This window comes from Lagopus leucura, unplaced genomic scaffold (assembly GCF_019238085.1).
Source record: "Lagopus leucura isolate 7727_CA_CO unplaced genomic scaffold, USGS_WTPT01 Super-Scaffold_100033, whole genome shotgun sequence".
Taxonomy (NCBI): domain Eukaryota; kingdom Metazoa; phylum Chordata; class Aves; order Galliformes; family Phasianidae; genus Lagopus; species Lagopus leucura.
In genome coordinates this window covers 1,426,345-1,448,177 of record NW_024962282.1, presented here as the reverse complement: position 1 = coordinate 1,448,177, position 21,833 = coordinate 1,426,345, and the positions used below count along the sequence as shown (strand labels likewise).

Below are 21,833 nucleotides of genomic sequence, written 5' to 3'. Positions count from 1 at the left end.
TGTGGCCATCTTAACATCTTTTGGAAGGCACTCCAGGTTACAGCTGTGTGGTGAGAGCCATGCTGGGGCGCAGTAGCCACTCCTCCCTTGCCTCAGTCAGGTAGCAGCTTGCTGGTGCCAGCACACCCACCACCCAAATCCCCTCAGACAACAAGGCTTGCTCAAGCAAGGCTGGAGGTGTTGGGAATGCACTGCAGGACATGGCAGTGCAGCTGTGGAAGTGTGTGGCACCTTGGGTGATAGAGGGGCCATCACCTTGCAAGCCATCCGCTGTCCCTGCAGCTGTTGTAACCTGTTGCTGCTTGAGTATCTGCATTTTTCTGCTGTAGGAAAGTCATGTACACGAATCAAAGTAGTGTTCGTGGAGAAGCCATACAGACAGGGCCATACACAGGGACTATTCCCTCTATTTCCTTCCACCAATACTGCAGCTGTTAATACTAAAAGCCCAATGGGCTCTCCAATCACACTGCTGGAAACCGGCAGTTGCATCTAAGGGCTTTTCCAGGAGCCTGTTTTCCTGCACAACCCCTCAGTGTGTGTCAGAAGTGCCTTACACAGCATACGGGTGTGCTATGGGCCACTTCAGCACTTACCCTTTGGTTTTCTGGCAGCTGCAGCTATTCTAGGGGAACTGGCTGAAGTCTTCCACCAAGGATGCTGTTCCTGATATTTTAACAAAACATATTTCATTGTGATTGAGTAATTTGGTCATTAAGATTGTTGATCCCCAGATTTTGTGAGTTAAGCACATTGTTTTAACTAGATCTTGCAAAAAGAAAAAAGAGAGCAATTTAGCATCCTGAATATTTTAGCCAATCTGATGGACTTGGTATTTCTGCTGTACATAGACTGTTAGTTCTCTGTTTTGGGCTATAGCAAAACTCAACAAGGCCCTTCACCAAAAGATCAGACTGTAAATATAATTGCTTGTTTGCCAACTGTCACTTCATCTACCAAAATGCTACACAGTGTTCCTGACCAGAAAGGGACGTACCCATCAGCAGCCCAACACTGTGACTGCAGATGCTGGAGGAAATGAGAGGATGAGCTGAGACGATGGCCAGGCTCAGGGGCTTTGCTGGTTATTGTTGCCACTGTTAAACACAGAACCACTGGGCTAGGCGGACTCCTTATCTGATCCATAGGACAGTGACTGTGTTTTCAATTGTAGGTTATTTGTAACTAATTAGCTGTGAGCATTTATAAAGATACCATGTGCCACCGTGGAGCCTTGGTGGCAGATACTCTTCCATTTGCTGCTTGCACAGCTCCTTGCAGGCTAGGGCCCAGCTATGGGACTTGTGGTTTGTAGCACAATATTTATATTTCTGATTTCCAAATGTAACCCTGATGGCTTGACTTAAAAAGGAACTTAGTCACTTATCTGAAGCGCGATGTTCCTCTTTCATGAAATTAAATCTGGATGTTGTGGAAGTAACGCAAGAATACAAAACTGATGGGTTTGGTAGTTCATGTTTACTGCACACCAGTATTTTTGAAATCTAACTTAAAATGATGAGTGGGTTCCTATAAACACCCTGCTGGTAAATAATTAAACAGAAGTGTGGAGAGAAAAGAAAAAAAAAAAAAACAAAAAACCACCACCAACAACAAAAAACCCACCAAACCACAACAATGATCAATATGCATTTCTTTTGTAACTTGATTAAGTATTTGAGGATAATAATTTAAAGCTCTAATAATTACCTTTTGCTGTTACCGAATGATCACTTCCTGATGAGCTACAACAGCAACCAGACCTCTAAGCAGATTTCAGTAGAAGTATAGAAGCTTTTAAAGTCTGTGGTGTCAAAGTAAATTAAAGTGGCCCTAAGTAGTTCTTAGTACAACTGACCACTGTGATTTCCACAGGGCAATTATGGTTTACTGTGTCAATCATCTAGCAGGCATTAATATAAAGCAGAACAACTCTGAATAAATTTGTTATGGACTGTCATGTCAAGAACCCAAATGCTAACCTGCAGTGGCCTTGATATTATTAAAATGACTAAGGGTCAGATTTCAATTAATCTACAGATTTAACAGTCCTTCACTGTAGTGGGTCTTGATACAATTAAGCAATAATAGATGACAGGAAGGATACTTCCTGGCAGTTAATGACCAATGGCAGTATTTGAAGGCCCTTAACCCAGCTGGTCATTAACTGCTCAGAGACAGAACCTGGAGCTCATATTTTCTATTGTAAACCATATATTAAAGAAATAAATCAATTACTGTTCACCCCCTGCCCTCATCCTGTGCAAGCTGATACTATTGGGCTACTGTGGGAGTAATTAATTGTCACAGGAAAAGCCCAGTGTAACCAGTGGGAGAAAGACTGTGGTGCCAAACCTTGCAATCCTGAAGCTCCCTAAGCACACTGAGTCTTAAGGGCTCCGAAGATCCTGGTGCTGCAGCCATCGAGCAGAGGTTGTGCTTGGCTGGAGGAAAAAACACCATAAGTTGATTAATTGGAGCAATATGAAAATATATAGCAGAGGATTGCACTACATGTCAGCCCTTTGTATGAAAATAAAGTTCTGGCACAATGACATGGTGCTTCATCTCTCTTTGACTCTGGGCTGCCTGCTCTCCAGTGCCGCAATTCTGTTCTTCAAATACACAGTATGGCCCTTGCCAACTTGCGTCAAATTGTTGTACATAAAGTAGAAAAATACAGCTTTTTTGCTGCCTTCTCCTGAAGAGTACACCAGTGTTGCAGTTCAACAGAGTAAGTAGCTGATTGCTTACCAGAAACCAAATCCTTAAAAGTCCATGTCAATATTTACATATTTATTCATTACAGTGTGTTGGTCATCAACTTCATTCCATCCACTGTTGACCCTGAAGAATTTCATCACACGGATTCATAGTGCAGAATGTCATTTTTAATCATTTCATGTGTGATGCTCTCTCCTAGGAAGTAAGGATTGTTACCCACTTAGATGTTTCAGGGTGGTTTGTGCAATCGTTGAAACTAGACTGAAATCTGATGTAATGCACAATCAAAATGTTCTGTTACATTATAGTACAGTACACTTCAATGTAATTTATTCTCCTCCTGTGAGAACCGTGACTGATTACAATGTCAAAAGCCAATCATAATACATAAATGGTAGCAGTTTACAGACATGGCAATGTGGCAACTATAGGAGCCTTTGTTGTCACTTTTGGTTAGTTTAATGTTATATGTGGGGAAAATGGGAAGGCAAAGAAAGAAGAAACACGAGAACTGTTTTGTCTCATTTCAGCTCTATAAAAATCCTACTGAGATTATGTTGCTACCACAACAGCACTTCCTGCTTACAAAACCAATGGTACACATTGAAATATTATCAAATTAGGTTGGTTATCATGCTTGTCTTTTACAGCATATGGCATTAATGGATTTCAGAGGCCATTAAATGCCTTTGTAGAAGGGAAAGGCATGTGGAAAACCTAAGAGCTGAAAGATTTGGTCACTACATTTAAAGGAGGCCAGCTGACTGGCCTGTCCATCAGCTCCTTGTGGTCAATCATTATTGCTAACGTCAAAAGAATAATAAAGAATACACAGAAGAAGTCACACACACATCTCATAAAACAAAATTTATCTTTAATTTGTAAGTGTCAACAGCAGTACAAAAGATGGAGTGATGGTGAATAGATTAAGGGTAGAGAGGACAGTCTTGAGGTAAATGAGCATAAATAGGCAGTCTTATAGACACTCCCCTGAGGGGTCTAAACCCCTATCATGGCATATACTGTATCACCCAAAGATGACATGTTTAACATATCAGGAAAGCACCTTGTGCAAAAAAAAAAAAAAAAAAAAAAAAAAAAAATCCCCCCCCACCCGAAACATGTAGGTAAGGTGCCAATGTACACCAGAACATACTGTATATGGACAGTGTCTTTCAATTTTGTCTTTTCCATTAATAACTGAGGCAGAGGAGGAGAAGACTCTTAAAAGTACCACTGAAAGATTATTTAATATTTAATTTACCTCACGTCAATACTGCACAACAAAATCCAAGAAGTCTGTTTATGCAATGAAGCAGAGCTAAGAATAACTATTCTTTTTTTAAAACTGAGAACAGATTTTTTTTTTTTACTCAGTATCCTTAGCAAACTTTTTCCTTTGTCTTTTTTTTTTTTTTTTTTTTCAACTGTATCAAGAGGAGAGTGTGAGATGTGATGGCAACCTTTAAGTTCATTTAAAAACTTTACACTGGACTGTACAAGATTTTTTTTTTTTTTTTTTGATAAACTATTTACATTTTCAGACTTTAAAACATATTCAAAGCAGCAATAGACACTAGTTTTTCCTCTACACGCCCAAATAATTACCGGCCATGGGCCCAGGTAGGTACCTGCATTGTATATAGAATTTCTACAAAGAAAACCTGCCTGTTAAATTAGCCAGTGGGTGTCCAACAAGCAGCCCCCGCCATTGAGAGCTGCACCCACATTGTTGCTATAGGAATCAAAGCATAGTACCTAGACAAGAGAGTTTCAGTTGTCCCAACAGCTCTACACAAACTTTACAATTTGAAACAGCAGCTAGCATGTCAGTCCAGCATGTCAGTGAATTGTGCTGATTAAATTAACATAGAGTACAATCTCACAATATACATCACAAACAAATTACAATGTCAGGAAATAAGAGTTACAGTAAGATAAGTTATGTAGTAACAGCTTATAAGCTTGTCTTAATGTAATAAAAAAATTTGTACATGGGAAATACAATAATGAATGAACATAAATGCTAAGCATTCTATTTTGCTACAAGCTGAAGAAGGGTACAAAAAAAACCAACATTGCTTTCTAGAAAGCAAAACACAAATGACAAAGGAAGACAAACGGAGAATGCACACTAGCAGGTCTGCAATGTGCAGCATACAAACAGTTAAATATTTGCACATTCCCCATAATCCAAGAGCACCAAGGACCTCACTTGTGGTTTTTAGAAAGCGGAAATTACAAAGCAAGCCATGTCACTAAGTTGCTTTATAGCTTTCATATTGCCATAAATATCAATTTGATAAGTTTTCCTTTAGCCCAGTTCACCCTACCCCACCCCTTTTTACCCAGCGTGTGAAATCTCAGAATACTTCTTTGTCACCATTTCCAGCAAATCTGATATTTAAAAAAAGGGCAATGGATTAAAACCAAATATATTTGCATATAGCTATATCTTATTTTCTTTTTCCTTCTTAGTAGGACATTACAGCATATCAAAAATGTAGTTTGATCTGAGAAAAATCACAGATATTAATGGGTCATATAAAAAAAGCTTGGGGGAAGTTGTTTTTTAAAGCAAAAGAGTAAGTGTTTTGTAGAAGATCAGATGAGGTCATATAATATTATTCTTTTAAAAGAACATGCTTAAGTGCCAACTTGAATCTTAAAAAAGCATGCAAAACACCTCGGGTCCAAGCCCATTCATCAACGTCTCATAAAAACATGAAGAACTCTATCATACATTCTGCTGGCTGCATCTCCAGTGCAGTTGTTCACACTGTGGCCCTGTTCAGCAAAGATTGCCCTACTTAACACCAACGCTCCACTGGTCCTCGTGACCACCACAGAAGTACTAACATGCTTAAAATTAAGCAAGTAGATAAGTGTTTTGCTGAGGGAGGGTGGAGGTGTTAATCTTGTTGTATGTTTTGCTAGGAGATGATTTTTGAAATGCCACGCCTTTGGTATGACCAAAAAATGAAACCAGAAAGCCAACCCAGTGAGAGGACCGCGGTTCAGGTTGCACTGGGCGGAGGTTGTGTTTATGCTCAAAGCAGTAGCTGTCCTCAGCTGACTGCTGCATACATTGCAATGCCGGTTTGTTTCGCATTCCCAACCCCGAGCAGTCCCATCCTTTGCCCTCCCCCTGTCTTGTGCTGCACCTGAGTACACTGATTTAGGAGCACATTGTGATCCCGTGTATTCCCAGCAAGCAGTTTCATGAACTAAATGGTGACACCCAAGCACACGTATCAACCAGAACTAGGCTATTTCAGCAGTCATACCTCCATGCAAACCTGAACCATGTTTCACGGAATAGGAAGTGAACTATACTAGCTCATATTAGACAGTTTCAGGAGTGTTCTTCTCTTGAAAACAGGTATTTAAAATTTTTCCAAAAAGAAAATATATTGTATCCGTACTAATTAAATAAGCTGTTCATTTGTGGAGAAAATAGTATTACTGTATATGTGTATTTGTACAGTGTACAAATACACTGTATTTGTGTATTACCTGAATGGAGTTGTTATTTTTTCCAGTCAGAGTTATTAAGAGGAACTTAAACACAACATTTAAAGAGCAATTCTGAAGGTCCTGTTCGTGTTTTGTGTGAACTTTTTCCCCTGACATTGCAGCCTAATGTAACAACAGTGTGATTTACTTAATGTAGAATATAAAGATTTGATATTACTAAGTCTTGATTGCATTGCAAGGGCCATCTTATATTCACAACAATCTCTCCAGGGATATGCTTTTGACTTCCAAATGCCATTCTTGTTAAGAACTAAAACATTTAATCAGTTTTACTTGGATTCAGAAAAAAAAAATAGTGTTTCCTATTAGCTGTATCTGCAATTTTGTGTGTTTCATGTATCAACTTTCTAAAACAAGAAGAAAGTATTCTGTGTTTGTGGGATATGCTACCAAAAATCAGTGAGAGCACAAGTGAGGCATCTTGCTGTCCCAGCTACAGGTCCACAATACTGCGCTCACACTGCGGGTGTAAATTCAGCATCTACATGAGGTACAGTGACTTGTCAGCATTTAATATGGACCAACATACACTGATATAGAACAAAAGTAAATACATAACTTATACTTCACTAAGTATCCATGAACAAAAAATAAAATTCTATTTCCTATGTTATATTTACACAATTTAAAAAAAAATCTAAAATGAGATGGTAAATTCATCAAAAACTTTGTTTTGAGCTCCGATTTATAAAGTAAAAAAGTTGTTTTTTATCCTTATGATTGTCCTTCCTTCTACTGACATTTTAGAGCCAATGTCGGCTAATAAATAGAATAAAATGCTCACATGCACAATTCAAATTCAAATATGTTCCTCCCACTTCCCCAGCCAATAAATGCAATTTTTACCAGCTGGCGATTCCTGAACAGCCAGTCATTTTCAAGAATGTGGCTTTAACATAGAGAGCATCAGCACTGAGGCAGGGCTGGAGCTAAAACAAAGTGTTCATACATACATGTATTTTGCATAAATAAATGAAATAACAAGACATAAAAATGACTCAAATCCGGCAACTGTGAGGCAGGCCCACACGAGTCGAAACAGATGACTTTTGTTCATGTAGTTTTCGTACAACAGTTTCACATTAGTCAGAAGTGATAAAAAATACCATTTATATCCAGTGCTTATAACACTTACGAAACAACATCTGTGAGTGTGTGTTTTTTTGTACTACAAGCAAAATCAAGTTTCAGTCCTAAAGAACAGTCCTTTGTTCTCCACAAGCCTGCAGAATATTATTTTGGCATGGTCATAAAATTTAAAAAAATTAACCAACTAATCTAAATGTTTGCCTTTGTGCAAAAAAAAATAATTACATAAAATACAATACTAGCAATACAGCATTCTACCAATGCAACAAAACCAGAAGAAAAAAAAAAAAAAAGAGCAAGAGAGAAAAAGTGACATGGGAGGAGGGAGAAATACTTCTAACATAAGAATTATGTAAGACATTAATAAATAGTCATTTCTTTTAGGAAATAATGGTACCCTCCCCCCAATCTGAGCTGAATGTATTGAAAACAGTTCCAATTCCCAAGCAATTGTGAGAACAAAAAACACTTTCTATCAGTACCTTAGCCAGCTTGAAGAGGGCGCTCACCAGCTAACGACACAGCATTTGCCTTTAAAGTCTTGGCTAGACCGGTTTATTGCTTATTAGACATGGACTCAGAACACATTTAAATAAATATTAAAAATATAGCATTTTGTTCCAAATTACAAAATGGTCAGAGCAGTCTAACCATTGTGTTTCTATGCCATTATCTTTATAAATTGTCCTGTAAATTGAACAGTCTTCTTTGTTTTGGGGGTTGTTCTTGCACATTTAAATATGATCCCTAGAGTGGCAACAATGGCTCTGTCTGCTCTAAGAAGTATTACTGGGGCTCTGAGGAAAATGGCAGCTCCAGATACAGCATCTTATCACTGCACCTCACATGAACTTCTGCATGATAGTACAACAGCCCGACGATGACCAGCATTAGTACTACAGCCCTCTCATTGTCTGGGGTCTAAGCAAAGCCCATTCAGCTCTCCCTCAGACTTTGGGAGGAGCTGCCCTAGGCTCATTCATACCTCTCAGCCTGAGTCTGAATTTATCATCAATGTGCTGAACATATCCAATTCAAAATAAAAGCTGAGGGAGTTGAGGAGCTACAGCACAGGTATTCATCAGGCCCATTGGATCTGCATTTTAAATAGAGATATATTTATGAACAGCAGTGGAATGCGAACAGGGAAAAAAATGGCAATTTCTTTCTTCTTTTCCTTCTCCGAACATTAACAAACTCTTTGAATATAACTTTCTTGTGTATTTCCTGGACTTTTCTGTAGCAATTCCTTTGTTTCCAGTAATAATACAAATAAAAACTTTGGGTACACCTTGCCACCAGAGATCCCAAAGAACTTTATAAACATGCATGAAGATCTAGTTCGCACTCCCGTATAAACAATATTCAGTAAATATTTTTGATGCATCATTTTCTCAGCTTTGTAAGCCAGTTATTTTTGTGGCCTTCCCTCCTCCACTAGGAGTCTCACATATAAATCATTGCAAAATACTCAAGATAGCAAACTTCCTTCAGGTGACAACAGGAACGTGATGTATGGAGCCATGATTCACTGCAGGATTCTACAAGCCCTAAAAATTCATCACGGTAGATTCTATATGGATTTTGATTTCATATCTGCCTTTGCTGTCCAGCTAAGCATAGAGGTTTGTAACTATAAACACAAATTTTTAGAGTATTTGTACTGTATGTACATATAAAAATACTCACTTTATTTTGTGTTATATATCACAGAGTGCTTCCAAGTACTCCTTGAACACACACTGTTATGGAAACAATTGAATTTCTCATTCATAATGTCATGTTCGTTTTAGTAGCAGGTGCACTTTTATTTTCACATACCTATGTAATTTGAAGGAGGAGAAAGAGCTCTTTAAAATATCAATAAGGAATTGTAAGTGTAATGCCACCAACAGTACTTTTAAAAATAAATATTAAGTATTTGGACCCTTGACATTCTGGAATGAATAAATTATTTAAGAGAAAATGTGTTAAGACTGAATGCAAGGGTTAAAAGCAAAAGGGTAGAGAATGTAGTCAAAGGTGGCCTCACACTGCTAAGACAGGCCCTTCCATAGCTGGTGATCGCTCTTTTGTGCTTACTTAAAACTTCACACTAATGGCATCAAGAGGCAAAAGCAATTGGGCACATGCACTATGGCAACCAGGTTCACTACTTAAGAATATCCTGTCTCCAGATTCCTGAGTACTTCACCATTTTCTGGAAAAAAAAAATTAGGTTTTTATATATATAATTTTTAAGATGCCAAAGGATTGTCTAAGACTTTACAGTGTCTCCTTTAAGACTCTTTTTTAAATGTTAAGATTCAAAAGTTAAGAAAAGTTTGGCACATCAGAAGTTCAGCTATACATATGGAAAAAAATGGAATTCAGAGACGATTTTTTAAAGATGAGCTATGATGCACAGATGTGCACACTTGCGGAGTTGTTCTGTTTCACAATATGAAATCTGCAATTTTTGTTTTCTAAAATAATCCAGAATAAAAACACATTCACAACCTGTAGGCTGGCACAGCATACCTGAGTGAGAATGTAAAACCCCCATCTAAAACAGTAACTTAAGCCTTTATCAGCATCCAAAAGGAAAAAGACAAAAGGTAAGACTTGTAAGACAGCTATTGATTCATATAAGTTTTCAAGTCCTGATGTCTGATATTTAATATATGTCTTCATCTAAATTTAAAAAAACAAAAACAACAAAAAACCCAAGTTCATGAAAAATTAGGGAAACAATCTGTCGCACACGTTAAGAAACATTTAAGACCATTCTGCTGATGTAATTGTAGGAGCCACACATGCATGCAGGCTCTTTAAGAACTTTTTGTTCAAAAAAAATCCAAAAAAAAAAAAAAAAAAGAGTCTGAGTACTTTAATTCTGTGAACACTCCTCAGTTGGCACTGACTGCCTCATGGGCTTCGTTTTCACTACTATAGTCTGATTTCGGATCATCCTCATAGTCCTCATACATTTCAATTTCATCCTCTCCATTTATCATTTCATTTCCAGCAAGGCTTCCGCTGTCTGTCTTCATCCCGTAAGTGCTCTGAATGACGGGGATGCTGGGCTCAGGACTGGCGGAGGTGCTTGAGCAATCCGATGTCATCTGAGGTGATGGCGTGGTAGTTGCCATGGTAATAGCACCAGGGTAGACAACCCCCGTTCCTGTGGTGATTGGAATTTGAGGCTGTTGTCTAGAAGGAAAAGCAAGATGGGAACGTGATTACCTCTGTTTGGAGGAGGGAAGCCCTTTTGCAAGGCCAAATCAAAGCAGGTGATTTCCCGTGAGCACTGCATGCATTCCTCTGAGGTTCTCAGTCTGGTCCTGCATGGTATCTGTTCACCTTAGTTCCCGCCCTCATGTACAACTGGAGAGTAAATTATTTAGCAACTACCAGAATATGATTATTTCATGTGTTTTGTGTGTTTATTCAAACTATACAGCAATGCAGCACTCGGAGAGAGATCTTCAAAATGCTCTAGGCACCTAAGCGATGCCTAACTGCCACAGTAGACTTCTCGTGTCCAAAATTATCCTCCAAACTCCTGACTAGAACTTTTGTTTTGTGACTGTTTATGGTGGAACTCAAGATTACATGTAGTACCTCAAATGGCATACGGCTGACGAGGTAACATTGTTTGTGTTTCTTTAAGGATGTAATATAAATAGTAAATTTACTATTTAAATGCTAGATTTACTCTTAAATCACTTGGGAATACTTTGGGTATTTTCTTTCTGAATTTTGATTTGTATTTAAAACCAATCATCACAATGCCATTTGCTCTTCAGGTTTTGATGTGCAAGTCTGAGTTTCTGAAGAAAAGTACACTGAAAACAAAAAAAAGAACAAGTGTTCTTTTCTGTGTGGTAATGCACAGTCTGCAGAAACAAAAACCTCCTCATATCTGATTTACTTTCACAGTGCAAACACATGGAGAGACACAATTAAGAGTGCTCTGTCTCTAATTCTGGAATATTTTGCCTTCTGATGTAGAACTTTGTACCATGTAATATACTTTGTTTTTGTCTGTGACAATATTAAGCATGCTGGAGCAAAACCACTCTAACTAGAGTTAGGCTGATATCATTGACAGTCAAGCAATTAAATGCAAGCTTGATTGCAGCATGTAATAATTCAACTTTTACAGAAGATACAATGTCTCTTACAACAATGTACATATATTCAACTGCTTTTCTGAGTAAGGCCAGGATGCTGAACTCCTCCTTTGGGCAAGTCTTTATTGGCTATGAATTAATTAAAGATACTTTTTATATTTGGATTAAATAATAACAGATTTACTTATTATATTAGAAGACACTTCCAAATATTCTTATACTAATTTTGGACCATTATTTTTAGTAAAGACGAGAGAAAAAGAGGAGACTGAACTTGTCTGGAGGAAAAGAATCTCCATCATACTTTAGATGTAACAAATTCCAGTACCAGAAATACCCAAGTGCACTGGAAGTTGCTGTTTTACTACTGACTGGTTATTTGACATACATGCCTACTTTAATACCGTATTTCAGAGTATTATCAACATTCTTTAGAGCAATATTGACAAGTATTTGAGATTTTTGTACTTTATAATTTTAGCAAGAGAAACAGCGTCCGATGTGTTTGAATAGTCTATTGAATCTGTAACTTCTTGATCGCTGTGCTATTCTATGCCAACATTCAAAAGGAGATAAAAATATGCTTTGCAAAAACCAGTCTTTCATAAATTCTTGATTATTGTCTAAACCAATACACATATCATGTACAGCTTATTTCCAAGATGTCCCTTAAATACTGGATTTTTGTCATTTATTGACCAAACTCCAGGTTTGATAAACATCGCTGAACAGTTACTGGTAAACCAATGAACTTCAAGTTTAGGCACCAATAGAGAGAGTCAAATCATGACCACTCTGTAAGAGAATATTCAAATAGCATTACATACTACCTTCATTGCTGGTACTGCTAGCCTGACTCTTAAAGCCTCTGCACAGCTTGAGAAATTCAAACATCTGTTGTATGAGTATGGTACACCTGGCTAGCAGTGAGCAAAAACATCACAGTAATTCATTTGACACAGTCATTATACTCCTGTTTGCAAATGATGATTTGCAGATGATTTACAAACAGCTAGGGATTTTTCACTAAATTTTCACTTTTTAAATGGTCTGATAAATGTTCTGTGAAAACAATTTTCAGCCAATGCATTTGCTTGCAAGTGATTTGCTGCAAACATCTTTCAATACTTTATCCATAAAATTGAACACCTACTTCACATGGGAACATTTTGGTTTCAAGATTGCATGTTGTCAGGCATATAAATTATTACTTTTAAAAACCTACAGGTACCTTCTCCACACATTTTTACACACAGAAATTCTTTGCATCAGTGACTGTTTCTACAAAGCAAAGGAAAAAGAAAGTCACCCATGGTCACAGAAAATTTCTACGTATTTGTTGCCAAGCCATACACACTTAATTCTCTCCAATTTGTCTTTCTAACAGCTGCTAGTACTAACTTTTTCCTGAAATTTGTTACAATAAATACATTTGTAAAACAAACAAAGAAAATCCCTATGTGCTCATCAAAGAATATCACAATGATAATGCCAAAAGGCGTTTGGAGAGTTAATTTTTAAAACACTTCTAATAAGAGTTGTAGAACATACTGAAGAAATGACTGAGTACAAGCTGCTCTTGTGTTACAGATGACATTGAAGATCAGAAACCTAGTTCTCATACTCCACCATAAAAATTTCTTTTATTATAATAAATAGTCTTTTTACAAGCAGCAAGAAGGGGGGAAAAAATTGTTTGGGACAGAGGTATGATGCATCTTGATATAGTTATTAATATTAAGCCCTAAAGGATAGACTGAGTTAAAAAACTCAGACATTCTTTCAAACGTTTAACAAGTGAGCAAAACTGTTTTGCATATCCACATTTCAGTGGGACAGGGTACATTTTTTTTATTTCAAAATATAAAGGGAGCAGGTCATAAAGTATAAAGGGAGTACAATGGAGTAGAATTTACAGAACTGCATTTTAATTGAGATTGCATTAAATGTACAACAAACAATAGAGTGAATCAAAGTGGAAAAGAACTTGATTGGAATAATAGGGAAGTTAAAGCCTTAATGAATTTGTCATTCACCAGTACAACTCTTCTTAACATGTTAGACAAAATTCAAATGTATGGAGGTATACATGCCTCCTGCAGGGTAAGAACTATGAGCTTTAAATTACCTGTTATCTCACCATGGAATTGTAAACATCTGTTAACTGTACCACCTAAATGGGAAGTACCTCAGACTGCAAACCACTAGGGAAAATTTGCTAGCACTTAAACATGAGCACCTACACAGTTCCAGTAACTAGGCACCTAACTCTCCTAACTGAGAGCTACAGTTACAATGCAGCTCAACTGCATATCCTTACACCATCCACTAATGAACGCCTTCGGTCTGGTTGAGATTTCCAGAACTCAACAATAGCCTTCTCATCTTTGAATAGGAAGGGTCTTTGGACCCTTTAGATTTTTGAGGAATGTTGATGCATGGCTATGTACTCTGGCTTCAAACCACCCCTGTATCCACCATCTCCTCTTTGCCAAGTAAACCCTCAGGTGGCCAATTACCACAGGTCTCCTGCCTCTCTGCTCTGCCAGTATTGCTAACATGTCCATCCAGTCTGGGACTAAAGATTTGGACCAAAATAGTGAGGTTAATGTAAGAGAGGAGGTAACGTAAAAACTCTCAGATCAATTGACCTGCTTGCAAGATTGTGCCATTAATATTCACAGGATTAGAGAACATTCCACTTTTCACTTCTGTAAAACTAGCTAAACATTTAAATTGGCAAATTAACATTGTTTTCTGATCCCTTCCCAACTATTTTTCTGACAGCTCTTTAAATCTCTGAAGCAAAATCAAGTGCATTAACGAAAATGCAATGTGCTACACCCCCTTGAAACTTACACCCCCATAAGGAATGAACAGTAAATCTCACAAAAGTACCCATTGTGCACTTACTTTGACTCCAAGCTACAGGAATATAATATTACAGCTCTATTTAAAACTGTAGTCTAGCAACATTCAGACTATGTGTGTGTACAGTAGTTATAAACACTATAAAGGCTTTATTGTAAACATCTTACACTGGCAAAACAAAAAAAAAGTTACTGCTTACATCATTTTGCAGATAAATGTATATATCATACTCTTGTATTTAGAGTGACTAAGGCTAAAAATGACTGAGTTGAATTATTTTTGTAAGGCAAGGCAACAAAAGACAGACTCAAAATGACTGAATTTATGGCCTATATATGATCCACTTGTTTGTTTACATTTATTTATGTATTACAAAAATTAGTACTGAAGATAAATTGCAAATCACTTGACGTCTGTTTAGGATTACCTTCTACTGAAGTCATCATTCACAGCATCCCATTAATAATTATTTGGAAGACATAGCTGTCTTCAGATTGAATATCCACTACATTAAAAGCAGCAATTTTTTAATAGATAGTCTGCATTGACTAGAAATTATTTCATCTTATTGTCTGCCTTACTTGAAACAGAATTCATTTGCATAGGGATGCAATACAACACCTAGGCACATGTTCAATTCCACTCTGTTACTTAAAATATTTGACAGTCCCTGAATTTTTTCGTTCTGATCTATCTCCAAAGTATGAATTTCCTGCCCAATTTGTTCCAAGAAATCTTCACTCTCACTCAATTCTCTGGAAGTTTTTCTTCAAAAAATCCAAACAGAACCTGACTAATCATTTGTTTATTTCTCTATTTTACTTTAAAACCTTACCTTTGTATATTGAGAATCACTAAACAATTTTTCTGTATCTTACAAATATTTATGAAAGAATGTAGCTCACTGAAGCACTGAAGCATGAGCTTTTTGCATCTTTAAAAGTTTAAGCAACATAAAACTCTTCACATGTTTGTGTGTATGGGGGGGTGTTTTAATTGTGCACATAGGATTATTCTACATTAGCAAATGATTCACTTGGGGATGGAAATGAGCCCTTCCTCAATTGCTACTGCAATATATGAATTCCAAACACAAATATGAAAGAATACCATTTTTGTTGCTAGTTATAGGCTCTTCTAGCTATCTGTTTGATGGTCTATCTTTCTCTCTGCCTCTATCGTATTTATCTTTTTATTCTGTGATGATAAGTTTTTGCCATTTTAACATACCCATTCTAAACTTAATCAGTATATATATATATGTACTGATCTATATATATATATATATATATATAGAGAGAGAGAGAGAGAGAGAGAATAAAAACTAGCAGGACTCCTAGCAATATAAAACACCTAGCAAAATTCAGCAGGTTTTTTTTTTTTTTTTTTTTTTTTTTTTGGTCATTTTTTTTTCTCTATTGTATGCTGCAATATTTACTCCTGCTTAACTCTGTTAAAGAATCTGCATGTTAATTCCCATGTGTACAATTCCAAAGGAAGGTTTATGCTCCACCAAAACAGTGGAAAAATGAGGGCGGTTAGGAAAACTGTTCCAAGTGATGTTTAATGTTACATTTATAGGAAAATACAAAGAAGAGTAAGTTTAAGAAGTTGATGGGCTCAGTTACTGTGTTTCACTTAATTATAATCTACTTGAGATGAAATGTTACTTTTTATTATTCAGTAGATTATTCTTCTGAAATAAATTATGCCATATATGTTTAATGTTTCCACTGAAGAAGCTGCTTGGTCTCTTCCAATATATTTTTTTTTTTATTAGGGTAAAAATGAATTTGAGTCATTGGTCACAACAAAACATGAAAAGCATGGAATAATTTTTAGAAATCACAGCTTGTCTTTCCTAAGTATCAGAATTTATACCCACATTGAACTGCAACCTTGTTTTCATTTCATCTTTAGCAAATGCAAGCACCTTTTAAAAGTGCTTCTATAGCAAAACTTATTGTTTCCAGCATAGTCCTTTGCATCACTTGTAAGTGCAAAAATGTAATTTACTGTTACTTTAAATTTCCTTTGACATAGGTTGAGCAGTGTAAATTGGATTTAGTGTAAGTAGGAATAAGAATTAATTAATACTTTCAAGAAAATGATGACATTTCCATGGTCTTTGTGATCACATTGTTTGATAGATGAGAAAGATGTTAAATTTTGGTTACATTTTGAAAAGATTGTTTTTGTTTTTTTTTAAGTCACAGTATCACTCTTTATATAGATACCAGTTTCATAAATCTGTCCTCCACATTCACCTACATATTTAGCCATCACTTCTGACGCATGAAACCCTGCTACGTAATTCTGTTTTGAATTTGTAAACAATTGGCAAACTGTCCAGACTGCTGCTTTTATATTTCTTCTCTAGATATGATTTGATCTGTCAAACTGCTTTGGACAACAGCTAAAGTTTTGTTCCCTTTGTCTGAATATAATTTGTGATATGCTGTATGTATTCAGATTTCTGTTTAGGGTTCTAAGAATAATTTTGATGGAAGCCTATTAGTAAACAATTTGCCTTAGAGTGAAGAATAAAAAACAATGTTAAAATTGTAGACTGGAAGGTTATTTCAACATATCAAAACCGCTTCTATTTACTGATTGAAGAAAGAGCCCACATTGTTGCAGGCTGTACCACAGAATAATTGACTGCAACAGGAGTTCTGCATCCCAAGCCAAAAATGAGGGCACATAATCGACGTCAAGGTCAATTATCTGGTACTAAAGTAGCCAACAAAAGGAGACTATTGTGATTAGAGAAATAAGCAGAACATTGTGAATTTGGAAGGGCTGGCAGTGGAGAGAGCATTTAGACTCTCTGTAAACCACCAGAAACATTGTTGGAGCATTGAGCATCACAGATCAATTCATTAAAAAAAGCACAGGAGAGGGAAATCAGCTATGCTGCAGTTGTTTCACTGCACTAATGCTATCTTTCATCTGTCAGTCCTTCATAGTTCTGCCTTCTGTCCTGAAGAACAGAGATAATACTGTAAAAAACCACAGTGTTCTTAAAATTGTGCCAGGATCTTTCTGTACCATATATTCCGAATGGTAAATCTATCCAATCTGTCTACGCAGTACTAGAAAGACTCATCCCAAACCATGTATTTTTTTAAAAAAGATTATTTATCACAGTCCTATATGTAAGAAAAATCCTCATACCCTCATGTAATGATACCATTCCTTTATGTCTGTTCCTAATCTAACAACAACTATTCCTGCACCTTTTATTGTTTTCCACTTTTCCCAACTCCTTATTCTACACTGGAATAATTGTTTGTGTTTTTCTTTTTGTTCTTGTTTTAATTTAGGGAATTGTCCTGGAGTTGTTATTAACTCTGAGTGGATTAGCATATTAGCAACTCACAAAAGGCATGAGTCAAACCTTTCCGGATAACAGGAGACAATGCCTTTTGAAGAATTCTACTGTCAGTTTTATAATCAGAATTTAATGGCAAGCTAAAGTTCCATTTTCAGAGATATATGTTTTTAATATGATTTTATAGATTCACATCCTTACCTTCTAAATGTCATTAATAAGTGACTTAAACAGATTAGTAAATTTGTTGTCAAAGAGAACGCTCGTTGCAATGCACTGCAAACAATTACAAGAGTACTCACCCTACAGTAAAAAACTGCCTCATCTCCTGTCTTCGAGACCTCATCAGTTGTTTGTATTCACCAATACGCAATTTCTTTCCATCAACAATGCAGGTACGTTTTGGTCGAGGTTTGTATTTGTAATTAGGATACTTTTCTAGGTGGATTTTACTTAGCCGTGCCTGCTCTTCATAATAAGGTTGTTTTTCTTGATTTGACATAGACTTCCAGCGAGATCCTATTAACAAAAACATCAGTGAGTGGCCAGGTAAAGCAAGTGTAGTTTTACACATATGCATTTCAATGCATCTTCTTGCTATAATAAGTACATTTTAAATAAGTTAATTATATAAGCTGATTTGAATTTACATTAGCCAGCACTTGTATTTTAAGAGAGATCTTAAAAGAGCCTTGACTTTCAGATAGTGCTGCAAACCTAATATATATAAATCTTTATTAAACAGATGTACTTAAAATCAATAGTTACTTCTCAAAATCTCATCCTTATGCTACGGAACAGATTTCTTCATATGAGCATTTATCTATGAGTAAATATATACCTTTGTATTAGCAGGCACAGTATGATGGCTCAGTGAGGTCTACAAGTATAATTTTAAGGCTTAACACATTGCCTGTGGATACTTGGCTCGATAATTTGATAGAGATGTGGGCTATACCCTAGTACTAACAGATATTAATACCTTTGTATTCAGCAGGACAAAATATGAGAACCTTACAGATTCGAGAATATTATGAAGAAATCCCCCTTTTTCTTTATTAAATTTACTAATCTTTTGATATAACCTTCCAACTACATGTCATAACTGGAAAGGACTATGGGAAAGTTACACTTATTTTTTTTAACATTTAATTTTTTTTAACAGTTACACTATATATATATATATATATATTTTTTTTTTTTTGGTTAAAGAAGAAAACGAAAGCATATTTGTAATTCTCTATCCCACTTCAGTTACTGTAAACCTTCATTGAAAGCTGCACCAATAAAACATACAAAATATAATACAGTGTTCACAGGAAGAGGATCTCTCATCTTGTTTATAAGAAACTATCTAAACATTTGAAGAGAGAAGGTGTTTGGTTTTTTTATGGGATAAAAAAAGTAGAAAGTAGCTTTTTTGGTGTCTTTTAGATGGATAAAATGATTACAGCTGTGTTAAACGTGGGTGGAAGCTATTCTTTTACCAAGATTTTTCATACATCAACAAATGGAAAAGTTGTATAAATATTATCCATAGCCAGCCATACTCTGTGTCAGTTCTAATATTTCATGGTTTTTTTCTTATTGTCCTGGAAAAGTTGCACAAATATTATATGGACATAGACTTATTTGTGGAAGAAAAAATAATGACAGGTTAATTCCATGGTTAACAAACACTCAATTGCTGGCACTTCTGAAATATTTATGCTGAAAGTTTACATTTTAATGAATACAGTTACTATACTCGTAATAGTTTTTTCACAGAATGCACACAAATAATATAGATTCCCTACAGCTGCCAACACTGAAACAGTGCAGGTTTTATACAAAACTGAAAGGCTATTCATATAACTTACTAATATGGTAGACAAAAATATGAGAACTACTAAGTAAGATTGTGAAAGTTTCAAGACAAAGTAACATTTATTTCTATATATGCTTGCCTCTAACAAACTTGGGTAAAAATGTATTTGAACTCAAAGTTTACAATAAAATGATTACAGATGAAATTTGATTTTTACTTTTATTTATTACGAGTTACATTTAAGATCTGTCTTCAACTTCAAAGACTCAAAGTAAATACAGGTTTTCATGTTTCACCACTCATTCTCACGTATGTTTCTAATTCTCTGGAGAGGTCTCAAAAAGTAAATCAAAATTTCTCAAAAATGAGACAATTTATTTGCACAGTGCCGAAACAATCCATGGAGTATTCCCTAATTGTCCCAACCTATACAAATTGAATATTAACAAGAGCATATTTTGATTAAGCAATATTTTACTTGTATGATACAAACGCTTCCTTAGCTTTTTGAACATGCTAATATTTTGCGTTTGAGAAGAGATACATTTACATGTCCTTTAAACCAGGGTTTCTTGCTATTGCACTGCCTGACATAAACCTTCCATCATGATTTTGTTCTTTACTTCTTTTTTTTGTTTTCCCAGTAGTTACTTCAGAAAGTACCATTTTACAGTCAGGTGATCTGTAGTTCAAGTGATTTCTAATGGAATCTTGCAATGAGACCTTTTGTCAGGATAGACTCTTGCAACATATTTCATAAAACATTCTTCACAAATGTTGCCAAATTAAAAGCAAATTACCAGTCTGCTGTTAAAAATAAATAGAACTTGGGGACAGTGTTAAAAGGGAAAAGGAAATAAATGAAAACAAGGCGTGAGTTTTGATTTGTGTCATTTTCAGTAATTCCAATTTTAGTGAATCTAAAATCCCTGATTTAGTGAATCTACCTCCCTGACAAAGTATGTCCTAAAATCAGAGAAGTTGCATATACAAGAAGGTAGCTACTAGCCTGCTTCACTAATACAAATAACCTCATCATTTCGCATCACCAGAAAAAATTTATGTCTGCCAATTGTCACTGCTATAGCACAGCATTCTGAGTTTTCCTTAAATTTGATTCGCACACAGTCCCAAGTTGTTCATTGTCTTGCACTTACCTAGGATTTTGCTAATGTTGGAGTTGTGCATGTCAGGAAAAGCTTGGAGAATTTTTCGACGCTCATCCTTTGCCCAAACCATGAAAGCATTCATTGGTCGTTTGATGTGTGGTTCACTACTGGCTCGACCTCGCGAATCCCGGTAGACTCGAGCTTCAGCCACAGTGGCACCTCCTGTTGGCCAACAATAATACTGCTGTAGTTTAGCTGCAGAGCCATTCATTGCTTTACTTCCTGTAATGTCAGGGCAGGAAGAAACAAGATGGATGCAAAACATTATTATGTGGATTATGCAAGTGCTTTCAGAGCTGTGTTTATTTTAGCCCCATTCTCTTTCTCTCTCTGCTGCCAGATCTATGAAAGAGAAGGGTGTCCAGTGATTTCACTTGTAAACGGTCAGACTCACCCATTAACATCTGAATGAGAAAACAGAGTACACTATTATTTCTGCAGTTATGAGGTTTGAAAAAGTTTCAGTTTGGGATCTTAACATAGCATACATGTTCTGAATGCTCAAAAAAACTCACATAAAAGTTACACCTGAGAATCCAAACTGATGCAGACCTGTTCACACAAGTCACTTACAACGACTGCTGCTTACCAGAGAAGCACGTCCACATTTCATAAAATAAATTATATGCTATGCTGAGACACAAGCTACTGGTTATATAGGTCTGATCACATTTGGAGCTGAACGTCTTAAAGTCACATCTGCTTCACTTGAATTTAAATGTGCCATGGAACATTCAATCACATATATGTAAGAAAACTCTTCGCTTTCAATAGGTACACCACACATAGCATAACAAAACTTCAGAAAACTGGTGACAAGCACTCCAGCTTCTCCATTTGCAGTGGCTTTACCGTACCCCAGTGTACTGTAGCTACCCACCCACATGCATGTAAACTGCAGTTTGGTTTTTGAATGCAGTCAGTCCTGCTGCTTGGCCACAAGAAGCAAAGCATCATAAGAAATTCAGCATTCAAAGGATGGAGTGGGAGCTCTAGAACTAGTTAACACAGAAGAAAGAGCTAACAGCTTGTATTAGGCCTGATTTCCACAGAAAAACTTCTGGATGATGATAATAACATATGTTTACAGAGCTAGACTTTACTACAACAGAAAGGTAAAAAGACCTTTCCCACAATAAGAAAGTGACATACATAATCTTAGGCCTCATCAAACTGGTCAGTAATTT

At 36.2% G+C, this 21,833-nt stretch overlaps 1 protein-coding gene across 10 annotated transcripts in view; it reads right to left on the bottom strand.

Annotated features, from left to right (window-relative positions):
* Positions 1 to 3,798: 3,798 nt before the first annotated feature.
* The window catches only part of SOX6 (SRY-box transcription factor 6), a 366,568-nt gene continuing 348,533 nt past the window's right edge, over positions 3,799 to 21,833 (bottom strand). For 8 of the 10 annotated variants that reach the window (XM_042881831.1, XM_042881833.1, XM_042881825.1 and 5 more), the window contains 3 exons: positions 20,635 to 20,868; positions 17,973 to 18,189; positions 3,799 to 10,542 (listed from right to left, as the gene is read on the bottom strand). In XM_042881831.1, coding sequence (XP_042737765.1) covers positions 10,239 to 10,542; positions 17,973 to 18,189; positions 20,635 to 20,868 — 755 coding nt within the window. In that variant the 3' untranslated portion in view covers positions 3,799 to 10,238. The remainder of the gene's footprint in view (positions 10,543 to 17,972; positions 18,190 to 20,634; positions 20,869 to 21,833) is intronic. The other 2 variants (XM_042881827.1, XM_042881828.1) reach the window with 1 other exon arrangement.